Genomic DNA, 25,458 nt, shown 5'->3' with positions numbered 1-25,458 from the left:
TTATCACTCAATGAAATTATAAATTCCATGAGGGCAGGACATTTTTTCACTGTAGTAGGACCTAAAACAGTCCCAAGCATACTAGGTAATCATTCAATAAATAATTGTTGAAAAAAATGAACTGGAAAGTAATTGCTCACGTTCCCATGACCGGCCCTGCCCCCACCTTTACTGACTGATTTTAATTAAAGTCACACAAAAGTTCTTGGCTTGAAAAGAAAAGCAAACGACCACTACACATTAGTTTGTCAACATGTAATGCCCTGGGTTTATTTTGTGAGAATTCTATCACAACTTTTCCAGGTGGGATTAAAAACCTTAAGGATAATGTATGCCATTGGACTGGGCATTCAGACTTCGGTACTGACAAAGCACTAGTAGTAGTCTGTTAAGTACCATTCTCTTCACAGAAGAGAGGTCAAATATTTCCAAAGGAAGGCACCCGATATTTGTGGTTCTGGCCTCGCAGCCTTCTGGAGAGTCTTAGAAGGAGAAAAGCTGGCTGGCTGTTTTTAGAAACTGGAATGGTGATACACGTACAGCAATTACTGCATTCTTCTCCCTTATATCCTTTTTGTAAGAACAAGTAAAGCATGAAGTCTTTGAAACAATTCGACAATAAAAAAGTACAATTTTTTTCTTGTGCTAAAAAAAGGGCAAGACAACATAAACTCCAGTTGTAAGGACTCCATCTGCATACTTGATTTAACACTTTCTGGTGTGGAAGGAAATGGGACTACTGGGCTGTTTGCAGAGCAGCAACATGACATTAGTGCTTTAAGTACCAGAAACTGCCCACAGCTCTGTGGGCAGGTGGGGATGGGAAGATTCAAGAGACTTCATTTTTAGCTCGTTACTTGTCCTAATGATAGTAGACCAGGAAGATCCCCATTTAACAGTACATTCCCCATTTTTTAAAAACTGATGCCTTTTTTTTTTTTTTTGTAAAATTCTGTATGTATGTCACCATTTTTTTTTCACATGATACACAGAAAACTCAGGGACCCAGAGGGGAACCAAGTTATGTTATACCATTTACAAAATACCAAGGAGTCCACAGCTACCTAACACATTTACTACAGCACAGGAACCAATGAAGGTACAGTGTACAAAACTGTAAACACGGCACAATAAATAGATAAAACAGCAGGTTCTGCACCATGCACGTGATGTGATGACACCTCATCTCTACACACTCTCACATCTCACACTCTTTGTTGCAATTTATTTCCCTCCCCCCCACCCCCAAGTGCAAAGCATCACAAATGAACATCTCTGTATTCAAGTAACATATATACAAGGGTATTACAAATATGCAGTACTGTACAGGTAATTGCTGTATTCTTAATTTACAGATGTTGATTTTTTCCCCTATTAACAGTAAGAAAAGAAAAATTGAAGCATGAGAGATGAGCATTGCTGTCAAGTCCCCACAGCTGCCACAGAAACGCATGTGCTGCATTCCATCATCCCTTGCATTCAAAATGCTACTGATGCATAGCACCTAATCAAGTCCCCAGGCTGCGGCTCCACTCCTGAGGAAGCTACGTCACCTCCATCGCTACTGTATTGTCTGCTATGTTGTTTAGTGCTGGCTTTTCTGATTCGTGATTTTCCCTGTTGAAAAAAGTTCAATAAATTACTTATCTGCAATCAATTTAACAAATCAAGATGATCTTCCCAATAAAAAGTTTAAATGTTTTTAATAATAGAGAGAGATCTGACTCTTTTGGGACAGGATAGCAAGTAGAGGAATATGAACGTTTACGATTTATTATTAGGAACACACAACTGGAAGTCAGGCTTGTGTCCACTGCACATTCCATGGTCAGCTACGTTACCAACAAACCTGTAGCAGCACCCAAGCAACCTAGATGTTACAACACATAAATAACCAAGCTTTAGTTTATAGTTTCAATCTCTTCCTCTATTCAACCTTTCCTAAGAGTTTTAAAAAGGAACAATGTGAGTGAAGGTCATTTATGTCAGGACTTTTAAAGTCCGAGTTTTTTCTCTACGTGGAGCTGAGCAATCAGAAGACCAGGGTCCCCGCTGCCCCTGCCCCTCGACTGCCGACGTGCTCTGGGAGCTCAGTTCCTCCTCTGGGTCTCAGTTCTTACTTAACTTACTTACTTACTTATTTACTTTTTTTTTACAGCAGGTTCTTACTAGTCATCCATTTTATACACATCAGTCCCAATCGCCCAATTCATCACACCATCATCCCCACCCCCCCGCGGCTTTCCCCCCTTGGTGTCCATACGTTTGTTCTCTACATGTGTCTCAATTTCTGCCCTGCAAACTCAGCTCCCTCACCTTTAAACAGAGGGGCTAAAGTAAGTGATGCGAACGTTTCCCTTACACTTTGAGTCTCCCGTGGTTATATAATTCTGTCGTGATGAAAACCACGTATTATATATTTAAGTAAGAGCTATAGTTGTTTGGCTAGCTATGACTAGACCCAGAATATTAAGAATGGATAAGCACTGAGCAGATGTGACTACCACGTAAGTTCAGAAGCAGAAGGGATGCACGGGTCCAGAAACCAATGGCTGCAGTCTGTTGCTACGAAGCCCGCTCCCGCCCTGGGCCACTGCCAGCTGAGGAAGTCTACGCGTCAGAGCGGCAGCCAAGACGCCTCACAGTCCGGCCGCCAACCACTTCAACCTCTACCACTAATCTTCCCAAATCTCTAGACAAACTAGCTTACTTGGTAACCTCTGAAAACACATACGTATTTCCCCAACTCTTTTCTTCCTCCCTTCTGCCCAGCCAAGATGAAATCTGATTTTTTTTTTTTTGGTAGAACATTCCCAGAATATCCCTGGTGTAAAAAATATCTCTTATATGGAAATTACAGCCACACTCTATACATGCTAATTTGACAAGCATATTATATTTTGTGATATCTCTAGAACAATTTTTACCTATTACTTACAATTAATATTATTTAACTTTTCACACTTTTATGCTCATCTTCTAACTCAACTGAAAACTCCTGTCTTTCTCTTTTTGTTTCCCCTCAAGTTGACAGCAAGATTTTAATTCCCGTTAATATTTAAAACAGAATAGAGCCTGAGCAAACATTCTAAACTGTCTACTGAAACCTAAGAAAACAAGTTAGCATAGAAAATAATGGTTTGATTAAAAGCTAACCCGGCATGAATACTGTAACCCTTTACATTATTTACATTATTAAGAGAGGCTTGGCTGCGACAGTGAGAGGCCCGCGCACCGCGATGAAGAGTGGCCCATGCTCGCCGCAACTAGAGAAAGCCCTCGCACAGAAACGAAGACCCAACACAGCCAAAGATAAATAAATTAATTAAAAAAAACAAAACAAAACAAAACAAAAAAAAAAACAAAAAAAAAAAGAGAGGCTTAATTAGTGTACTAGCCATGGCGGGTTTTATCAATTCTGTCTATGTGAGAAGCTGTGGAAGAAATCATAAGCAAAAGAAACATTCTAAAGAGAACTCCTTCGATCCAAAGGTGAAATAAAGAGTGAGAATATTATAAGCTCTTATTATACTAAGTCATGTCCCAATCATACATGCAATATTCACTATACTCCCTTGAAAGTTCAAATTCTCAGCAATACTGAATTACAACATTTATCTGTTTAGTTCTTACATAAATAAGGAATTCTCATCTATACATTTTTAATGTATATAAGGAAAAGAGCAAAAAACACAAAGAAATAAGTAGAGAGCAATGCCAGGGAAGTTAAGTCAGATTTCATATTTTTCAAACACTTTGGGTTTAAGTAACTACTCACCGTGGAACTGCATCTACGGAGGATGAAGACGGGACCTTGGAAACTTGACAGTTTGCTGCGGCAGCCAGCTTTAAGGCAGACGATGGGACAGCACTTAAAGTCCTAGGTATGTGTCGTGCGTTTATGGGGGCAAGAGAGTTTACAGTGGCGACTGACGAAGGTACAGTTAATCGGATGTTGTTCCCAATCAGAACCTGAGTTGTTGCAGAACTGGCAGCAGTCACTGGGTGACTCGGTGCACTGTGGGAACCCGCCGCCTGCGTCGCGCTCGCAGGCTGTAGCAAAGCTGGCCCTGCCGTCGACGGACTCGTGTGGACAAGTGCCGGGGGTGCAGTACTACTGAGGTGTAAGCCCTTGTATACTCCTAGGGAAAAGGAAAGAAGCAGCTGAACAACCGCAACTCTGCTCCTTGTTTATTACAGACGTACGTTACAAACACTATCAAAACACCTTAAACGTCTTTATCCTTTTACCTGAGGCTGGAAGGACGCCATTCACCCCGATTCCAAGCACCACATCCTCCTTCATCTTGAATCCCATCAGTTGTTCTGATGTCACCAAAGCAGAAGCAGCAAACTGAGCACTGGCAGAATCCAAAGTCTTGGAAACAAAACCCTAAAAAGAAAATACAGAACAAATCTAATCAGCATCACTTAGTCTCAAATTATTATTAAAGCCACACAGGTTACCAAAATCAGTCTGAATATAAATGAAAGTTGCAAACCACTGAAATAGCTTCATCTCTCTGACAGGCATAAATTTGATTAATGTTCAAATCATCTTATAACTCAAGGATTATGAATTTTGATCTTCTTATGTGACAATATATAATATGGAATTACCAAAATAAACCTTTCATAAGGTGGAAACAGTAAACCTCCAACACAAAGTGCTGGACACGAAATATGCTAGTAAAACACTTCAGTGATTTGCAACGAATGAGTCAATGGATGAATCAATTCATATAATCTGAATAAGTAAGTATGTAAAACTTCCTTCATCTAACTTACACATACATATACACACGTGACCAGAGGCACGTTTGGGACAGTAAGAGAACTCTCCCTTTAGAACAGAAGGAACAAAACATCACATTCTAACTCAGCCTAGAAATTAAGAAGCGCCTTGAATTTTTTTTAATGAATTTTTCCTCTAAGATGCTTAGAGACACGAATCTCAGCCTTTAGTTAAGCCTTAAATATGTTTAAGTGGCAAACATTTATCACGCTTTAAGTTCAAAAGTGATTTGATAGCAAAAGAGGTTATTTGAGCATAAATTTTAATAATAATTAAAGCTCTCCACATAGAGAGCTGGGTGGGGTTGTATATTAAAGAGGTACGTTCACAGACTACAGGTCAGACGGGAAGACAGGGTCTCCGTCTCATCTGACTATGCTTTTTAGTTTTACTTTTTAAAATAGGAAGCAGAGGGCAACAGCTTCTATACTCACCTGTAACGTTCTTTCTAAACCCTGTACAGAGTGGCTATGATGTAGATTCAGGTGAAAGCCACTTTTCTGCTGGTTAGGTGCAAGGCTCTATGACAGCAGTTGGTAATTAGAGATGAGCTCTGGTGGGAAACCACGAGGGGTAATCATGAGACAGACAAGTCCCTCACCTGTGACGCGGTGGCGGAGGAACTACTACTTGCTTGCTGTTGCTGAGTTTGTGCAAGCTGCTGTTTCTGCATGAGCGCCAGCTGCTGCTGATGTTGCTGGTATTGTTCGGCTGTAAATGCTGAACATAAAATGAGAAAACACTTTATAAAAAGGCACCGCTATCACACACATCGTATAGCACACTAAAACACATTTTAGCATTTAAGAACAAATGTGCGCAGGATTAAAGCATTTTAGCATCCTGTCAGAGATCACTTCCGAATGAAAAGTTCAGCATGTTTATAACCACACTTAACGAGAGTGGCTTGAGTTTAAAGAAAAACAAAACGAAACTTTCCAAGCTGCACGTAGCAAAGAGAAGTGCTCACTTCCCAAGTTTCAAAACCATTACTTTTTGTAAGCTGTGACACTTGTGCTAGACAGTGTAAAAGGTAATACCAGCTTTTTTCATCCGCATTATTTGAAATTCAACTTTGCACTGAGCTTGAGAAGAAATCTGATAATCACCATTCAGTTTCTAGTTTATTCATACTACTGTCCCAATGCATTCAGACGATCCCTAGCACATCTGTGTAGAAAGGCTAATTGTTCTACATATTTTCTAATTTTAGTCATTACAAAAATTTCCTTCATATGAAATAGAAGGTTGTTGGTTTATTACTTTTTTTTTTTTTAAAGAACCCATCCTTTAAGTTTAACAGGAAGAAAAGAGGCTCCAAAGGTTAATTAATTTTCCCCACCCTATTAACCCACCTGGAAAAAATCCAGTCAATAAGAACGGAGATGTTTATGTTGGTTTACTGTACAGAATGATGTCTGAGGAAAGACACTGTGTTATGCTACTTATGTTTGTCTATGGAGAGCTCAGTTCTAAAAAAAACAAACAAAAAAATGTTCATTTATTACTCCCCCAAAAAGTGTGTGCAGTTTTTAAAAAGGAAACCTTTTTCTTTTTCTTTTTCCTTTTTTTTTTTTGCCAATTTAAAAAAAAGAAAAAAAAAAAGCACATACAATCACAACATCTGACTTTAAGGCTTCTTTTAAGAAGCCTGTGATGGTTGCGTAAGAACTATTTAAAACAGAAAAAAAAAGGGTTATCATGCATCCCTGGGTACTAGGGAATCTATAAATCATGCATATTTCCTCAATCTGAAGTTTAATGTTTTCAAAATACTGTCAGCTAATTTGTTGTCTTTAGTTAAAGACATTTTGATAATTTCTTTAGAATATTACTTCATCAAGTTTTGCAGTTTTCACTTATAACTCGTAAGAATCTTTATCCCCCAGGATACAGCTTCTGCCTAGGACACCTACAAAATGCTTAGATAGATGTTAAGTAGAAATTCTACCACGTTTTGAACGAATCAGAAAACTGTGAAATAATGTTTAAGAAAACCTCAGAAGTTATTAGTATTTACACAGGCTTTTATACTTGCGCTGAACTAATTTCTTGGGTTACAAAGGCAAAAAATAATTTCTTGTTGGAAAAATTCTACTTTTCATTTTCTTATTTTGGGTGTTACAAATCTGTTTAGTTGATATATGTCCTTTGATGAGTTTCTCTTCCTACTATGTTTGTAATTCTCAGATCTGAATTCTACCGGAAAAAGCTTTTATTGATAATAGGATAATCCCTAAATATTGACATAAACTTTTTGTCAACGTGACCATTTCCATATAACAGAAATGTGTTAAACCAGAACTTGAAAAAAAAAAAAAAATGCTGCCCTGAAAGAGTGATTATAATTAAAATAATATCTCTATGTTGAAAAAAAATCCATAAAAGCAACTGTTTAAAACTAAAGATCCTTAATTTATTAGATAGGTTCGCTAATATGTTTTTGTGATTTCTACTTTAATTTCCTAAGCTTGAGTGCGTTGCCTAAATCTTGAATTTCCTGGTAGGAGATAATTAATAAACTTAAAAAAAGAAGAAAAAAAAAAAAAGGACCATTTCTGGAAGGTCACGTCATTACACATCTAGAAAACAATAATTTAGCATTCACTGTAAAGATCTATATACAAAACTCCATTTATATGAATGAAAATATTCTTTTGCAGAATTCTGCTGGTATTTGTTTTAATTTAAACATTGGCAATATTAAATTGGAAATCGATTTGAATAAAGGTTCCAAATATTTTTTCCCTATTTAAATCAACATTTCAGTCCTCAGTCTCTGAGGGTTTTGTGAATTTCATTTTTTTTAACAACTGCTAACTTCCTCCAAATACAGATTTAGAAATAAAAATACAACTGACATTTTAGATCACTAACGCTCATTGAGATTTTAGATCCCTATGTTAGCCTATTTCTTACATATCTCTATACTCCAGAGTCTAGTTATAAAAATTTCCCCTGGACATTTTTGATAAATGTTCTAGAAGAAATGCACAGAGTAACGTAAGCTAGAAGTGATGGTAATAAAAACCATGGGTCTAGGGGCCAAGAGATCTTGATTTTTCTTTCATTCTCAGCTCTGTCATAACTGGCTGAGTTCACCTGAGCAAGTTATTTAATCGTTTGGGGCTCAGTATGTTCATCTGAAATACACGAGATTAAATTAAGTCATCATTAAAGTCCTTTTCAAGCCATGGGATGCTAAGATTTTATACTTCTTCTGAGAAATAAAACTCCAATCCAAAAGGCTGTATGAATGAGTAGGAAAGCTTGGACAAAGGTAAGGCAGTAAATTTGGGCAAATAAAATCTGAGCTGGGTTTTGCACTATTACTTACACAGGAAACTGAGCAAAGTCTAACCAAATGCTAAGTGGAAATAAACAAAAATGAGCATATTTCCCTGTATCTCTATCAAGGTAAAGTTTTTAGGTTGTATGTCTACCTCCAGATATTGTGTGGTAGTCAAGTTTGCAATTCACATAAAGATGGACAAGGTGGTTTTGTGGACAGATCACCAGACCTAGAATCAGAATCATTTCAAAGGACCAAAAAATTTTAGATCAGGAGGGATTCTTGGTGATTTCCTTCTATAATCTCACACTAGAGATGAAGAAACTTTCATCCGAGGTCACAAAGATATTTAGTAGTGGAAGGGGAAACAAAACTACCCCCAAGCCAATGAGATTTTAAATATAAAAAGAAATAGACAAAAGTTTGTTTTAGATTTAATACGATTTACAAAAAATAATCAAACTTTTTATGTACCAACAGTGTGCATCATGCTTTAAAAGAAATCTCATCTATGGAGCATCTGACAGACAGGGGTCTAGGGAGGGGAGCAGAGTCACGGGAGGGACAAGATTAAAAGCTGAGAACAGGGAAGGAGCACGACAGGACTTCAAATATCTGGAGGACACTATGATGTGGGAGAGCAAGAAAACGTACTCAGTGTGCTTCCAAGGGCAAACAGGACCTGCGGATTTAAATTTAAGGAGGCAGCTTTTGCTCGATATATGGACAAACTTTCTAAACAAGACTCCTAACTGCAGAATAACCTGATCTAGAAAGTTGCTGAATTTTAATCTGTCCCTAGAGGTGCCAAGGCAGAGGCCAGAAACCACCGCTCTGTGGGTAGCTTCTAACAATCCTCTGGGGTAGGAATTTAGATGAAATAATCTAAAACTTTACGAGTCCATGTCTTATGCAAGGACCTATCAGGTAGTAGGTACACCAGCGCCAGGAATGGCCTAGTGCTCAGCCTGCTGGCCTTTAAGTCACATTCCTGTAGCAGATCAATGGAATGACTGGGGGCGGCAGGGCTGTGGGGGGAGGGAGGTGACAGGTACTCAGGAAAAAGTAAACAATTTGAGAATTCAGTTTGAGAAGATGGATTCTAGATTACCAAAATGTATATTTTGTTAAAAAAACAAAACCAACAAACCCAAACACCTGTTTTAAAAGATACTCCTCAATTAGAAGTTTCTCTGAGCAGTACACAGGTAGAAAATTATTTTAATACAGGAGAGAAGGGTAACTATAAAGAAATAAACATAAGCTGAAATGACTCCAGACAGTATTACAGTATGACTGTCTCATCAGTAAGCCTGAACTGACAGACTGGAGGTTCGTGAGCACGTATCAGTTACCTAAAACATCCAATCTGAAAACAAAAGTTTGTTGTAATTCATATGACGGCAAAACACGACCAAACCAGAATTCATTTGGCTGCAAACATCTTGAACATGAGGTTATTTGTGGTCAAACTTTCCACTGAGTGTGACTACTCTCGCACTTCACTACACGACTGTAGAACTATTAATGTATTTCACTATGGGTGTTACTCCAGAATCTGCTGCGGAAGTAATTCTGAGTTTTGAAACACATCCGGGTAAGGGTAAGGTCCCACAAATCTACAAACTCTAACAATGAAAATATTCAGTGTTCAAATCTAGAGTTCCTTTTTTACCGTAATATTAAAATTTTATGCTAACTAATAAGGACCTACTGTACAGCACAGGGAACTCTTCTCAATATTCTGTAATGACCTATATGGGAAAAGAATCTAAAAAAGAATAGATAGGGGCTTCCCTGGTGGCGCAGTGGCTGAGAGTCCACCTGCTGATGCAGGGGACGCGGGTTCGTGCCCTGGTCCAGGAAGATCCCACATGCCGCGGAGCGGCTGGGCCCGTGAGCCATGGCCGCTGAGCCTGCGCGTCCGGAGCCTGTGCTCCACAACGGGAGAGGCCACAGCAGTGAGAGGCCCGCGTACCGCAAAAAAAAAAAAAAAAAAAAGAGTAGATATGTATAACTGAGTCACTCTGCTGTACAGCAGAAACTAACACGACATTGTTAATCAACTATACACTCCAATAAAAATGTTTTAAAAAATTTATGCTACAAATAGAAGTAAACCGCACTGCTGAGTAAGCTACAGATATTGAGACTTATTAGAACCTATCATTCTTGCTACAATTTCTTATTGACTTATGAAAATAAACCAAATCTATACTGTAGATATGGGAGTTTGGAAAAATGACTTAAAATGCTGATGAAATTTCACCAGGAAGTAGGAATTCAAATCCTGAACATATAATGGTTTTAAAATCACTTTTCTGTTTTCAGTCTTTCTGAATTACAGAGTCCTTCCTAATTATGAAAAAAGGTATTAATTCTGAATCTGATATCCCCTCAAACGCATGCAAATGAACAGTCACTGAACAAACACTAAGCTTTCAAAGATTTTTTTAATAAAGTTTTTTTTTTTCGTTTCTCTTTTGGCTGCACTGCCCAGCTTGTGGGATTTTACTTCCCCGGGCAGGGATTGAACCCGGGCCCTCGGCAGGGAGAGAGTGCGAAGTCCTAACCACTGAACCGCCTGGGAATTCCCCAAAGATATTTTTGTAGATAAAAAAAAATAGAAAAACGTATTTGGAAACTGTCCAAATCACATATTAACTAAAGATTATTTAAAATACACAATTTATCCTTACGTACTAAAATCCAGTCCCAAAAATTCTAACACTGTGTCATTCTGCTGTACAGTACCCAGAGGCCCAAGCACTCTAGCACTCACTAACCAGGCTACTGGTCTGACTGCACAACTCTGCAAAATGGTCAAGACAGGGAAGCAAGCAAAAAAGATTCCAAGCAGCAGCTGACACAGAGGCTACGAAAGCTGGTGTGTTAGAACTCAGGCCTTTACCAAAAACATGGCTCCTGACAGCCTCATTAGAATTTCCTGTTTCAAAGTGAGAACAGGCCCTTATAGAGGCTTATTTAGAAAAGGGACAATCAGTCCAGAGGGCATCACTATGTCACAGCATACACATAAATATTGATATTTAAAACAATGATAGAATAATCAAAAATGGCTAAATCAAAACCCACATATTTGGCTTAGGTGGCAGGCAAGTATATCAGGTGACTCGTAGGTCATATAATGACTGGTTAAGTTCTAAAGTCAGTGTGGTAAAAATTAAGCCTTAAAAATTCCTTTAGCGTGTACCACGACGGGTCCATCTCCTCCTTTCAACAAGCCCGACACAGCCGCGTTTCCTCTGGCATCACGCTAGATCAGAGTTTCTGTGGCTGAATACCAGACGGAGCAGTTTGGTTTGTATCTGGGGGCTACACCAAACGAAAAAAAAAAAATCTTTAAAACTACAATTACATCGACAAGACGAGATGCTTAACAGAGCGAGGCAGCAATGCAGGCACTGACGCTGCAAGAGGAACAGTAAGAGACTCACTTCTCCCGCTCCCAGCGTGGCTCACTCTTTTAGTTCAACTCTATTTAGAATCCTGTATAATATCTGAACTGCTAAAATTTTAATTTTTTCTCCAGGGGCCTATAGCTGAATTCCCTTAAGATAAAGCTACACATGATATGAATCCACTGTTACATACTTTATAGAGCACAAAGAGAAAAGCTTTAGGTTTCTGGAATATCCACAAACATGAAAGAATGAAGCACTACCCTAAAGCAACCTGCAGGTATCTATTCTCTAAGTATACAGGAAGATCTAGTAAAATTTAAGGGAAAATTGAAAACAATTAGATGCAACAGGAAAAAATTGATAAACCCATTTAATTTTATCACATATACAGGGGAAGGAAATGATTAAAAAGAAAATTATACGGTTATTAAAGATTTTTTTCAGCTATACTTTTGGTAATACTACTGTTCCATGTTCACCTTTTAATATTCTTTGGCAAACACAAATCAAGTAAGTTTTACAGTATCAATGCTTACTTAAGTAGTATGGCAAAACAATTTACGTTAAAAAAAATCACTGTAAGAGCCTTAGGATAGTTATATGACTTTATTTTAAGAGCTGGAGAAGACGAGGAATTGACAGAACAAGCCAATTTTCTACGTCTAGTCTCAAAAGAATTTTAAACAACTGAAAAATCTTTATCAGGGAAACATATTACAAGTTTATACTATTAAAATCTCTACACTCACACCAATATATGTCCTCCTTCATACTGAAAAATTCTTCATTTTGATTTTTAAGACTATAAAAGCAGAGAGAAACTGACTCTTCATGATATAGACTCTGAAATTAATGAGATTATAAATAATCTATTAGGTAGGCCTCAGACTAAGTTAGATTATCTTCTACTTGATTTCTGAAATGTTACTGTTTTTCTTATGAGCTGAATGACTTCCGCTTCGCAGAAGTACTTTATTTCTAACCACAAATAAATTAGTTTATGGAACCTTTTCTGAAGGTCTTCAAGAATAAGAAGCACATTTTCATATTTATTAGGTTTAACTGTAGCCTTACCAGATAATTAGGGGGACAGAATAAACATCTTTATAAAAATCTGTATGACAATTTTGACAGTGAATTTCTATAATCTACATGCCTCAAACAACAGATATTTGCTTTAAAATAGAAAACTAAAATTTGAAGAATGTTTTAAGTAGATGGCATTTATTTTAGACACATTTCACAATGTAGGCCTAATGCTAAAGTAGGTATTACCTGAAAATGTTTCCAAAATTATTAAAATAATCCTTACACAAACGTTGTTCTTTGAAAAATTAGCTTCCGTCTTACAAATTATTCTGAATGAATGTGTAAGCACAGAAAGCTTGTATATCTATCGACTTGCTGGCTTACTTTAAAGCAGTCTAAGTAAAAGACCAGAAAAGTGTCCAAATATAAAACACTATCAACTTATGGTCCATTTTCTTTTTATTATCATTTGAAACATAATAGTTGGCTCTTGGTTGGCAGTTCACAAAGTATATCCAGGAAACAAATGTCATATATTAAATAGCAGTAAACATCTTACGTATGTGGAAATGTTTAAATGAAGACACACGTACAATCAGGACTCAAATAAATACTTAAACCTTGATTTTTTAAAAGTTCTATTTTAAGAGGAAAGGACTTTTAGCTGTAAGTATAATAGACCACATATTCCAAAAACTGATGAAGCCGGTGCTTCTACAGAAACGCACGTCGTAACAAATGAACATACCGAAGTGCGCCGAGCCACTGCCGCTTTTACTCTGTGCAGAGGCGCTGCATGTCTGGGTCCCGGGCTGTGCTGCTCCTGTTCCACTTACACTCCGATACCATTTTCTACAGGAGACTCCGTCACTGTCACTGTCACGTAGGGATGGTGTCCGAGGCCTAAAATGCCGCCATCTACATGATTTGATATTGACTAGTATCTGACTGAGGTCTTTAGAGAAAGATTTGTCCGAGGTATTTGTTTCTGAGGTATTGGCAATCTGATTGACTGGAGAATGTTGTGGTGAGGAAAGCATTTCCAAATCCAGATGGCGAAACATGCTGTCATAGTCCGAGTGAGCTCTGTCCAGTAAGACCCTGTTAAAAATAAGGCACAAACAGACATGTAAAACAGCTACTCCCCCAAGTCCCCCAAAGCCACCTCATACTGAATATTTAAGAGCTATAAATTTGATTATTTCGTTATTTGGCTCTATGGGCTAAAATCTCAATTTCTGTTAAGGTTCTTTCACTTTATAATGATTCGATTAAAGAAGAAAGGAATCCGCCTTCAAGAATAAGGTATACCATCCATCTTACAACAGCTAGAGTCTTCTAACAGTTCTACATTTGGCTTTACTGCATACAAGCGAATTTGATTTTTCGCTTCCATTATAAAGCACCAAAACATTCATGAAATATTGCTAACACATCTGTTCTTTATTTAAGCAAAAACTTCATTTTTTTTTTTTTTTTTGGAGGGGGTGGGTAGGAGAAAAGCAGTAAAAGGTATGTGATCTTTGGATATTTTACACTATTAAAATTTTTTATAGACAAAATATTTGAAGCTACCACTCGAGAGGATATATTTTCATTTTATTTATATAAACTTTATAAATGATTCCATCTTAGGATGTTAACACTGACTCATGCTAGTATCGAATAAAATATAGCCAATGTAGAGAATTTTCACTACTATGATGTCAACATAATGATGAGGTTGAAAAAGCGCTTAATAAAATGTATTTTAGTGACTGGATAATTCTAAACTAACGGTGAAGTGATAATAACTGCAATCAAGATTCAAAAATGAGGGCTTCCCTGGTGGCGCAGTGGTTGAGAGTCCGCCTGCCGATGCAGGGGACACGGGTTCGTGCCCCGGTCCGGGAAGATCCCACATGCCGCGGAGCAGCTGGGCCCATGAGCCATGGCCGCTGAGCCTGTGCATCCGGAGCCTGTGCTCCGCAACGGGAGAGACCACAACCGTGAGAGGCCGCGTACCGCAAAAAAACCCCCAAAACACAAACAAACAAAAAAGATTCAAAAATGAAAGAAATGTGTATAAGTCATCCACTGACTGTAAATTATACCCTTAGCTTTCTTCCTCAAAGCACCTTGATGATTTACCTGTTTTGCCTTTTAATTTTTTTTCACTAATATTATACGAGTGCCTTTCTTTTCCTTGGCTTTCATGTGTTCTGCAACTCCTCCCCCCTCCCACACACAACTTCACACATAAAGGCACCCAGAGTATGAAGGGCTCTATCAGGTCTAAACAAAGGCAGGCGTCCTGACAAGCTGATGTCAAGATCAGGTCCTGCATGGGCCCTGGAGCCTTTCCACTGACGAGTTAACTCAGTGTACCAGTTGTATGACACTTCTTAGCTTATTTAATCCTTTTTTCTCAATATCTCTCAGAACTCCTAAAACACTTTTTTGTTATCCTGATTTACACTTGCCTTCATCTATCTCGGAGGCTTTCGATCTTGGGAAGAAAAGCAGATCCATTAGGGAACCATTAGTTATGCATTAAAAGCTACGGTTGTATAAGAAACAGGTAACAAAGTGGTGAAGTATCTCAGTCAAAAAAATCAGTTAAGAATAGCAGACAGGAACAAAACGAGCTCTTTAGAAGGACCACCTCACTTTAAGCTTAAACATCCCTCTGCTAGGAACACAGAAGGGCCTTACCTTCCACCGCGCCCAACCCGTCTTCGTGCAAATCCGATACACCTCTGGGGCACGGTCAGGGTGGTCAAGCAGTAGCGGTATCGCACATCCCCTAATCCTCCGTCGCTAGGACTAGTCCAAGGCCAGTTGCCAGTTTGGTCTAAGTGAGGCTTAAAAAGAAAAATCTGAATTATTTTTTTTTTTTTGTCAGCTCCAGGTAAACAGTTTGTTACTTAAAAAGAGAACCCGAAACTTACAGCATAGTACTGACAGCCTGCCTTCCTACGGAAAGCAAAAGGACCATCGGGGTCATTCTCTTCCTCAGCTTCCGAAGAGCCAGACAGAACCTTTAAATAAAAGGAAGTGCGTCAGAACATGTGCCTTCCCACATTCCTCATGTGTGTTCATGAGAAATCAGAAATGCTTACACTGACCTGGGAGAGAGGCTCTTCGTCCGAGCTGGGAAAGTCATACTGGTTCAGGTCTTTAGCGCTGAAGCCAGGCAGCGCGGCGGGGCTGGCCTGCTGAGGAGTGGCGGCAGCAGACGAAGGTAAGACTTTGGGCTTCTTTTCATATTTACGCTTAGGTCGGATAAGCTCGGCCTTATCTTGCTGCAACACAGTCATGAATTACACACTAGAAACCATGTTCAACAAACTGAAAGTTTGGGGGGAGTTTTAAAAATAAGTTTACTGCTAAAATGAAGGCATTCCCACTCATAAGAGATACAAGACCCTTAACATTTTGTCATCTTCTATTGTAAAGTCTTAGAGGTTGGTCTCTGTGAAAACACAGGAATATGTTTCTACAACCTAAACATAATCATAATCAAGTAAAAGAAGAGAACAGAAGTTCTCCAGCTGCTGAAATCCTTGAACAACAATTAGTATTTACTGCTGGCTCCTGTATCTGTTTCTTAGTTTTCTATGAAAATTCTAGGGGAGCATTTTTAAAAAGGGATGTCTAGTCTTTATTCTAAAGAATTAACAAATCAATATTGGGAAAGTAATAATGAAACATATACACAAAGCAAACTTCAGATAACTGTTAACATAGTGAAAAATAAATCCATAATGCTGAGATATTAAAAAAATAAAGAGTAGTAAGGACTTGCTAGCTAAACAATGAGAGAGAATTGCGAGCAGTTTTAGAGGATAAAGATATGAAATCATTATATAGGGAAACAACACAGGAATAAAACACAGAGGCAAGAGTGACAGAGCAATGAACACAGCGCATGTTAGAAATATGTATGGCAGGTGAGGGCAGAGGCTAGAGAGGTATGAATTTGAGGTACAGGCAACAGGCAAGAAAGATCAGAGACTGAAATGATATTTGTTAGGAAGAAAAAGATTATGGCAGGTATCACGGCTGACATAAATATTTATACCAAGATTTATGCAGTTTATGGCATTACGGTTTTTAAAGAAAAGTTAATTATTGAACTATAAGGTATTTCTCTTTACAAGTTCTACTGCTATATCTAAAGGCTAGTCTTAAATCAAAAGCTGGCTTTCACGGTAGAGTTTATATACGTATTTTTTCTTTTTCACTCTGAATCTAGTGATAAAATACCACTCAACATTATCAGCTACTACCGCCCACAGAAATTTTTATCACCTTATTAGCTTTAAACTCCTTCACGTCCATGGCTTCCTGGTGTTTGAACTGGCCGCTGTTGGTGAGGGGGACAACGGGGATGGAGTACGCAGGTTTCATGGGCTGTCTCTGCGCCATGACCTCAGACACGATCTCGCCACTGTAGTCACCCAGACTATACCTGAGATGGCAAAGAAAGGAAGTTGAAAAAGTTAGTTCAGGAAGTACTCATCCTCGTGACGACTAATAACTAACTGAGCTGTAACTATAAATCCTGATTAGACCTAAGGTAACATTACAGGTAAACTATTTGCTGAATGCTTATTAAAACTAGATTACGTAATTCCTACTGTTCCTTTCTTTTGCTTTTTGGCTTATAGCTTTATCTTGGCACCATTAATAGGTAACTGTGGGAAAGAAAACAAAGGTTTAAATTTTAACATAGCAATTTTGGTGAAAGATTTGGTGGAGATGTTGAAATCCATGCCTAAAATGGTGTGGAGGAACTTTCTGCTAATTTGAGTTGCCTGTGCTATAAAACTAACTTTTCTGAAATGAATCACAATAAACTGATTAGTGGTTTTCTTTGGGAATAGGGGCTACGAAATAGGGCAGTGAGGCTTGAAGTTTTCACTGTGCTCCCTGCTAAAGGATTACCGGAGTGTTAAGATGATGGGCCTTGCCCTCTCCCCTTTTTATACTTCCCTGTTAAAAAGCTCAGTTAAGTGTTAAGAAAAAATTCAGTACCATCTAGTAAATAAAATAAAAGCTTCAGAAGTGATAAATGTTCTCTCCCTCACAGCCCTGCACACAACTCAAGTAAGGGCAAAAGAATACGATTCCAAAATGTAAATACCTGGCATAACTTAATTTTACTGAACCCAGTCACTTTAAAAGTGAAAATAAAGAGAGGAACGTATGTAAAAATATGCAAAGCATACCACAGCACACATTTCAGCAGTCTCTATTATTAAAAGAATATATTTCTGGAGTTACAGATAATTGCTTAGGACATAAATTAACTCTACACAAAATTCTAATGGTACCACGCTGCTAATGCTATTAAAATATACTTTACCTCTTTTCCATAATTTCCAGTGTTAAGTGCAATAGCTCCCTTTTACTCTTTTCTCTTCTTTTTATCATCTCTAGAATAGTAACAGCCCGACTCAGATCTCGACGCAGCTTCAGCATTTTTTCGTAAGAGGCTTCATCATTTTTACGGTTCTGTAAATGTGAATTCGCTTTGGTTAATGTCAATAAGCATTTCTGACTACTGGCATTCTGAGTATAGCTAGTGATATATAAGAATATATATATTTGAAGGGTGAGATTAGAATTTAAAGACACTGAAATGGATTACCAGGAAATCAATTTTGAATATGGTTTTTAATGGATTAACATTAAAATATATCATTAATAACTCTAATGAATTTTAAGGCTGACATTTTAAATTAATAGTTTTCATTACAATATATAGAAAGTCTGTCTAAACACAAATTAAAACACAGCCTTCAGATACTGAGATACTGATAATTATAAATAAATTTTCTTACATCAAAAACATTACTACAGAATTTCCCCAGGTTCTCTTACTTTTCGAGTCTGCATTTTTTCGGTACGTCTTCTAAAGGCCACGTAAGGGTCATTTGTGCTGGAGCCATCCCGCTTCTCTTGTTTCACTGCTGGGATGAGGGCCGGCCCTCGGCAGTCTCTTCTCCGTCTGACCCAGTGCTCGTGAACGTCCCTAATTAACTCATCGTCTTCTTTCAGCAGTAGTTTGGCTTCCTGCAGGCTGACTGGCTAAATGTAAAATCATCACGTCATTTTCACATAATACAAATAAAAGGCTCAAAAGTACCTGCAAATTTAAATGACAATCAAAACAACAGCAGTAACAACAGACATGCTGAGCACCTTGTACATGTCAGACCATGAGCTAGATGCTGTATATAAATTATTTAATTTTTGCAACAATCCTGCAATGTTTATCCATCTATTTTACAGATGGGGAAAGAGAGGCACAGAGAAATTTAAACATGCTGAATATTACACAGGCCAGTAACGGGCAGAGATAAGACATGAACTCATGCTTGTCCAGAGCCTGCTTGCTTACCCTCTCCCCAGCATTACACTGTTTCCATATGGAAGAGAGATTTATATAGACATATACACACACTTAATATATATACAATGAAGCTGTACCTGCTGACCACTGCCTTTTTCTAGACGGTCAATCATCTCCTCAAACTGCAGTGGGCAGATGTCCATTTTCTTCTTCAGTTTATTCACAAAGACTTCATCTTCCGAATCCAAATCGTAATCGGGCTGCTCAGCATCCAAACTAAAAGCTGACAGAAGAAACCACAAGCAACCGTTTACTGTGTGAACACACGGGCAAAGCCTCTCGCGGGTGTCTGGACAATCTCTAAAGAAACAGGAAAGAGTTTTGAAAGACTGTGTTTTCAGACTCACAAACAATCTAAGCTTCCCACACTTAAGTTTAAGAAAGAAGGGACTGCGCTCATGGCGCAGCGGTTAAGAATCCGCCTGCCAATGCAGGGGACACGGGTTCGAGCCCTGGTCCCGGAAGATCCCACGTGCCATGGAGCAGCTAAGCCCGTGTGCCACAACTACTGAGCCCACATGCCACAACTACTGAAGCCCACGCGCCTGGAGCCCGTGCTCCGCAGCAAGAGAAGCCACCGCAATGAGAAGCCCGTGCACCACAACGGAGAGTAGCCCCGCTCGCCACAACTAGAGAAAGCCAGCACTCAGCAACAAAGGCCCAACGCAGCCAAATTTAAATAAATAAATAATTTTTAAAAAAAAAGCCTGTTCTAGATCACTCCCCTTCTTACTTTACAATCTTATTTGTTAAGCACTCGAATGTGCTTGATCTCCCAGAGAGGAAGCACTGTGTCTTACCCATCTCTGTACGTCAGTGCAGAGGCAGTAAACATGTTCATCTTGTACAACTCTGCACGCAGTACTCTACTGAAAAGCATTTGGATATTGGCTCTATTCAAGTGGGAAAAAACCCTGAAAACATCTGCAGTCAGCGTGGTGACATCTGTGACAGGAACAAGGGAGGGGACTCTGCCTGCCCCACATGTGCTATCCCTGCTTCAAGACTGACACAGTATCTGGCCCATAGGAACCCAACGAATATTTGTGCAACTATAACGCTTCATTTTCACCTGTATCACACTTCTGTAACATTCCTAATTAAAATAAATGAATACTCAGATCCTTCATAAAAATCTCTATAAGTTACCCTCTCTGCACCCATGTTTCCTGCACCATCACATCAGCCCTTCAATGATTTTCCACCATCTAATTCTGTTTGCTGTTGCAATGTAAACAGAGATTTTGGAGATTCCCAAGTGGTTTAAAACTGCGGGATTAATGGGCTTCCCTGGTGGCGCGGTGGTTGGGAGTCCGCCTGCCGATGCAGGGGACACGGGTTCGTGCCCCGGTCCGGGAAGATCCCACATGCCGCGGAGTGGCTAGGCCCGTGAGCCATGGCCGCTGAGCCTGCGCGTCCAGAGCCTGTGCTCCGTAACGGGAGAGGCCACAACAGTGAAAGGCCTGCATACCGCAAAAAAAAAAAAAACCAACTGTTGGATTAAACACACTTGTTGTTTTGTCCCTAACCAAAAAAATCCATATCTGTGGAGTAACCACTAGCCACGTATGACCAATTAGATTTAAATTAACTTAATGCAAAATTCAGTAGCCACATTTCAAGTGCTAAGTATTACATGTGGCTAGTGGTTACTGCTGTTACCAGATGCTACAGATTATAAAAACATTTCCATCATCACTGAAAGTTCTGTTAAAGAGTGGTGATCCAGATAATCCAGAAAGCCAAACTGATAGGGCCCAACTATCAATGTTCTGCCTACTTAAGGGTGTATTTTATACGTGTTTAGGGTCTCGTTCATACATTGCTTTGGCACCCTCCACTATAAAATTTATTTTTCTTTTAGAGCAAATCACATTTACAAAGCTTAATTATTCATAAAAACTAAACAAGCCTACCTAGTATCACCTTACTTATGCATTATCAAAATACACTTGACATACTTCTGGCATACCTTATATCATCAATGACAAGTCACATCCAACAAATTAAGGAGATGGGAAAGGAAGACTCCCGCCCTAGGGAGCTCTATGTCTTCGCCACTGAAGTTACCAAGTGCCTGAGAGGCTGCTCTTGCCTGTGCCAGAAGCTTTTCTTTAGTTAATGCAAACACATCTAAGACCTTCAAATATGAGGAGAACCAAATCTTGTTCAGATATAAAATATTAAAACCCTACAGAAAAGCTAACATGTAAAAACTCACTTTAGGATTTCATTTGACCAAAAAACCACAGCCAATGATTGAAGTGTAATTTGGCTTCAGCCAAATGTCCAACTGACAGCTCAGCTGCAGCTGATAAAGATGTAACATATGGGGCTTCCCTGGTGGCGCAGTGGTTGAGAGTCTGCCTGCCGATGCAGGGGACATGGGTTCGTGCCCCGGTCGGGGAAGATCCCACATGCCACGGAGCGGCTGGGCCCGTGAGCCATGGCCGCTGAGCCTGCGCGTCCGCAGCCTGTGCTCCGCAATGGGAGAGGCCACAACAGTGAGAGGCCCGCGTACCGCAAAAAAAAAAAAAAAAAAAGATGTAACATATGTATCATGGTTCTAGAAACAGGAATATCTTCAAATTTCCTGGGCCATGTTACTGAGTGCAAAAAACAAGGTCTAAAGAGAAACAGGCAAATGAGCTGCCTCTTCTAATTGAGTTCTACCAATTACAGTGAGCCCTAGTTAGCCAATGATTGTTAACTATGGGAGACATACAGCAGAAGGGGACTCTTTAAAACATTCTGCTAGAGATAAACCCAGATATGTATACGGGTAAACAAAATACAGTATTCTATAGAGATGGAGGAGAAAATTCTATAGAAAATAAACCTAATAAAAAGAACACAACAGTACACGTAAATTGATTAGATTATTTTAAAGGAGATACAAAGTGGTACAAACCACTGGGCTTAGAATCCAGTAGTAAAGGCGAAATGCACATAAAAGTCTATGTAACAAATGCCATATTACAGCTCATACTAAGTGTGCACAGGTAGGTATGTCCATAACTCCAAGCAGCATTTTTAAATTACAGGAAGCAAATAGTGAAAGGGTATTTGGGTCCCCAAAATGGCACAAAACGTAGACTGGGAACAGAATAGAACTCCTGATGGAAAAGAAGGCACAGTATTCGAGGCTGAGGAGAAACCTCCCACAGCAGGGAGGGCACACAGGTTTCCGCTCAAGCACTAGCTCCCCGTGACTGGTAACAGCTACTTGCAAAGACCCTGGAATAAATTCTGGGCAGCAGAAAAGACCATCGTAATAGTGGTATTTACTGTGTGGTAGTAGGTATTTGACATCCTTGCTTGGACCTAAGAAGACAAAAGCGATCACTGGCTAGCTAGATCATGAAATTCTTCAACTTCTTTATATTTATAAACTACTGAGTCACTTCTAGAATGTACTTGGGGACAGTAAACAGAGAATCCCAGATCTGAAAGATTTGAAATCCTACATATGAAGTCCTTTGTAGATAAAGTTCTGCTATACCTGCATGGTTGGTTGATGCTATAGATTTTATCTGTGAGAAAGTAAAACCAGAAGAATAATGGGGAAAGGGAAGGAGAAAATGTAATCTTTCAGATTCAGGGCATAAAGAAAGGATACATCTGTTCTGAGAGGTAATAAACAAAAGGAGGCTCTATAAAGATCTGTTTTTTAAACATCTTTTTATTTATAAATAAATTCAAACGTATAAAAGCCTCCAAATAAAAACAGCACAAGGGACACCTGCATATCCTTTACCCAGATTCACCTGCTGTTAAAATTGTACTCCATTTGCTTTGTCACTTGCATGTGTGTGTCCTCTCCCCCTCCATGTGTATACACACACACACACCGCAAACACCCCACACAATTTTGAGCCACCAGAGGGTAAATTACCTTCATAATGGCTCTTTCCTGCTAAATACTTCAGAGTGTGTTTCCACATAATCACAGTACAGTCATCAACTTTATATTCCACTTTTGCCAGCTGATCCAATAATTCGTAACATTTCCCACTACAGTACACGACCACTCTGGGATCAGGTATTATTTTTCCTGACGTCTCTTTAGCCTCCTTTACTTTGGAACATTTCCACAGCCTTTCGCTGTCTTTTAGGACACTGATGATGTCTGTTTCAGGAGTATTACCGTTCCCACTACTAGCAGGTTGCTCACTCTGCGTCTGTGGGATTTTCCCCGCTGTGATTGGTTACACTCTCTTAGCCGCCACACCACTCGGCTTTATTCTTAGTCCTTTCCGGGGTCTCACACCTAGAGGCACATGATGTTCACCTGTTTCTCATAAGTGGTGATAACTGTGACCACCAGTCAAGATATTGCCCCATTACCCCACCGTGTAACTGCCGCCCCCACCTGCCGCCGTAACTGATGAGCAGTTTGTGGGGAGAGTTTAAGGCCATGGAAATGTCCTGACCCTCATGAGAATTTCCCCTTACAGCGAGCACACACTGGCGATTCTTGTGTGGCTCAATCTCGGTTGCACTTAGTGCGAAGATGATTCTCCAGCAGTCTCTTCGCACAGCACCGTTCAGCTCTTGACATTCTGTACTGTAAAACCACGAGACTACACTTCTGGTAATAGTAATAAGCCCCCATTTAGCACGGCTTATTACCAGTGTGGTGATAATGAATTCCTACGTTTTCCATGTTTATTAAGTTGTTCACTGCTTACAATGTCCCCAAATTAGCCAGTGGATATGCCTCTGCCAGTTTGTGAGTTCTTAATTTCTGGTATAACAAGATGTCCCAGGTTTATCTTGTACTTACCCTGCCCCAGCCCTGGGATCAGCCATTTCTCTGCATATTCTTGGCCCTATTTAGCAGGGAACAGATCAGGGAATAGGTGCTAGGTGTGCTTATTGCTACTGAGTATTTTTTGCTTCTTGGCTCTACCAGTGGACAGAACCGGAAATGCACAGATCTGTATCTATACACACACATATATACATATTCAAATATACACCAAGACTGCCTGATAAGAAAAGATTTCCTTTGAGGATTAACAGGAGAGAACCTTGAGACCCGAGTGCAAAGGGGAAGGGGGAGAGAGAATTGTTCCTGCCTATCCTGGTCAGAACTGTTTTTGTCCTTTCTGCCAGTATGAATAGGAAAGGAGAAGTCCTAGCTGTACAATCTAGAAGGCTTCCAGATCAGCAATCAAAAGAGAAACAGCATTAAGACCCTGTGGAGCAGGAGATGTTGAATAGTACTCTGAAATAGTTTAGAAAAGTAACCACAGTTTGGAACTATAAGAAGGGGATGATGGTTTTAATACAGGTTTCTTCCTTTACAGCTCTGACAGGAGAAAATTATGCTCTTTCCTAAGCCTGTTAAAAGACAAGAAAAACGTTGAGATTTTCCAAATAAATGTTCAATGAAATGTTAACAGATAACATGTAATGAATATATTTTGAAAATGCTGGGTTAAAAGAAACTTTCTTTTTTAACTGCGAGATTCCCAGAGCCTATTAAGTAATATGCATTGTAACTCTGGGGGTGGAAGGAGAATATAACAGGCAATAATTCTCAAACGTGTTTATCATTACTTTTTTAGGCAATACTAATTATCATCTTTAAAACTCCAAGGAGCAGTTTGTGTAAATTAGTTTAAGAGTTTTACAAAATAGAAATTATGAGAATTGAAATGAACCAGTCTACATACATAATTCAAGGCAATGTACCCTTCATAAGCAACTTCTTAGACCACCTGGCATTCAAGATTCAATTTTAACTTTGCAGAAATTTACAGTATAACTAGCCTTTTCTTGTGTATTGTAGTATACTAAAAGCCAATACCAATTTTTAAAGAATTAACATCAATTTTACACAATTTCTTCCAGAAAATAAGAGGGAACACTTCCCAACTTGTTTTATGAGGCCAGTATTACCCTGATACCAAAACCTGACAAGGCAGAGCACACACACACAAACACGAAAGACTACCGGCCAATATCTTTCATGAATTTAGATGCAAAACTCCTCAATAAAATCCCACCCAACAATGTATAAAAAAATAATACACCACAGCCAAGTGGGATTTATTCCAGGTATGCAAGGCTGGTTCAATATTTGAAAACCAACCAATCAACCTATCATATCAAAGGCTAAAGAAGGAAAAAAAAAATCACATGGCCTTATCAATTGATGCAGAAAAAGCATTTGACAAATTCAACAGTCATGATACAAACTCCCAGTACCCTAGGAATACAGGGGAACTTCCTCAATCTCACAGAAGCAACTACAAAAAGAAACCACCCTACAGGTGACATAATACTTAATGGTGAAAGACTAAATTCCTTCCTTCTAAGATCAGGAACAAGGCAAGGATGTCTGCTCTCACCATTCTTATTTTAAAATCATATTCAAGTTCTAACCACTATACTAAGGCAAGAAAGAGCAATTAAAGACATACAGGTTGGAAAGGAAAAACAAAACCATTTCTATTTGCAGACTACGACATGATTTTCCATTCAGAAAATCCCAAAGAATCTGCAAACA

The 25,458-nt window shown here is 39.0% G+C and overlaps 1 protein-coding gene across 4 annotated transcripts in view; it reads right to left on the bottom strand.

Annotated features, from left to right (window-relative positions):
• Positions 1 to 929: 929 nt before the first annotated feature.
• EPC1 (enhancer of polycomb homolog 1) overlaps positions 930 to 25,458 on the bottom strand; it is a 67,252-nt gene continuing 42,723 nt past the window's right edge. The window contains exons 3-15 of one of the 4 annotated variants that reach the window (XM_065870918.1): positions 19,019 to 19,164; positions 18,410 to 18,616; positions 17,892 to 18,040; positions 16,835 to 16,994; positions 15,649 to 15,825; positions 15,472 to 15,561; positions 15,236 to 15,384; positions 13,290 to 13,642; positions 5,397 to 5,515; positions 5,230 to 5,316; positions 4,252 to 4,393; positions 3,779 to 4,142; positions 1,545 to 1,617 (exon numbers count right to left, since the gene is read on the bottom strand). In XM_065870918.1, the coding sequence (XP_065726990.1) occupies positions 1,545 to 1,617; positions 3,779 to 4,142; positions 4,252 to 4,393; positions 5,230 to 5,316; positions 5,397 to 5,515; positions 13,290 to 13,642; positions 15,236 to 15,384; positions 15,472 to 15,561; positions 15,649 to 15,825; positions 16,835 to 16,994; positions 17,892 to 18,040; positions 18,410 to 18,616; positions 19,019 to 19,164 (2,216 nt within the window). Of the gene's footprint in view, positions 1,618 to 3,778; positions 4,143 to 4,251; positions 4,394 to 5,229; positions 5,317 to 5,396; positions 5,516 to 13,289; positions 13,643 to 15,235; positions 15,385 to 15,471; positions 15,562 to 15,648; positions 15,826 to 16,834; positions 16,995 to 17,891; positions 18,041 to 18,409; positions 18,617 to 19,018; positions 19,165 to 25,458 lie in introns of all 4 variants that reach the window. The other 3 variants (XM_065870920.1, XM_065870921.1, XM_065870922.1) reach the window with 3 other exon arrangements.

The sequence above is a fragment of the Phocoena phocoena genome, chromosome 2, assembly GCF_963924675.1.
Source record: "Phocoena phocoena chromosome 2, mPhoPho1.1, whole genome shotgun sequence".
Classification (NCBI taxonomy): domain Eukaryota; kingdom Metazoa; phylum Chordata; class Mammalia; order Artiodactyla; family Phocoenidae; genus Phocoena; species Phocoena phocoena.
The sequence above is the reverse complement of the archived record's forward strand: the minus strand, read 5'-3'. Positions and strand labels throughout refer to the sequence as shown.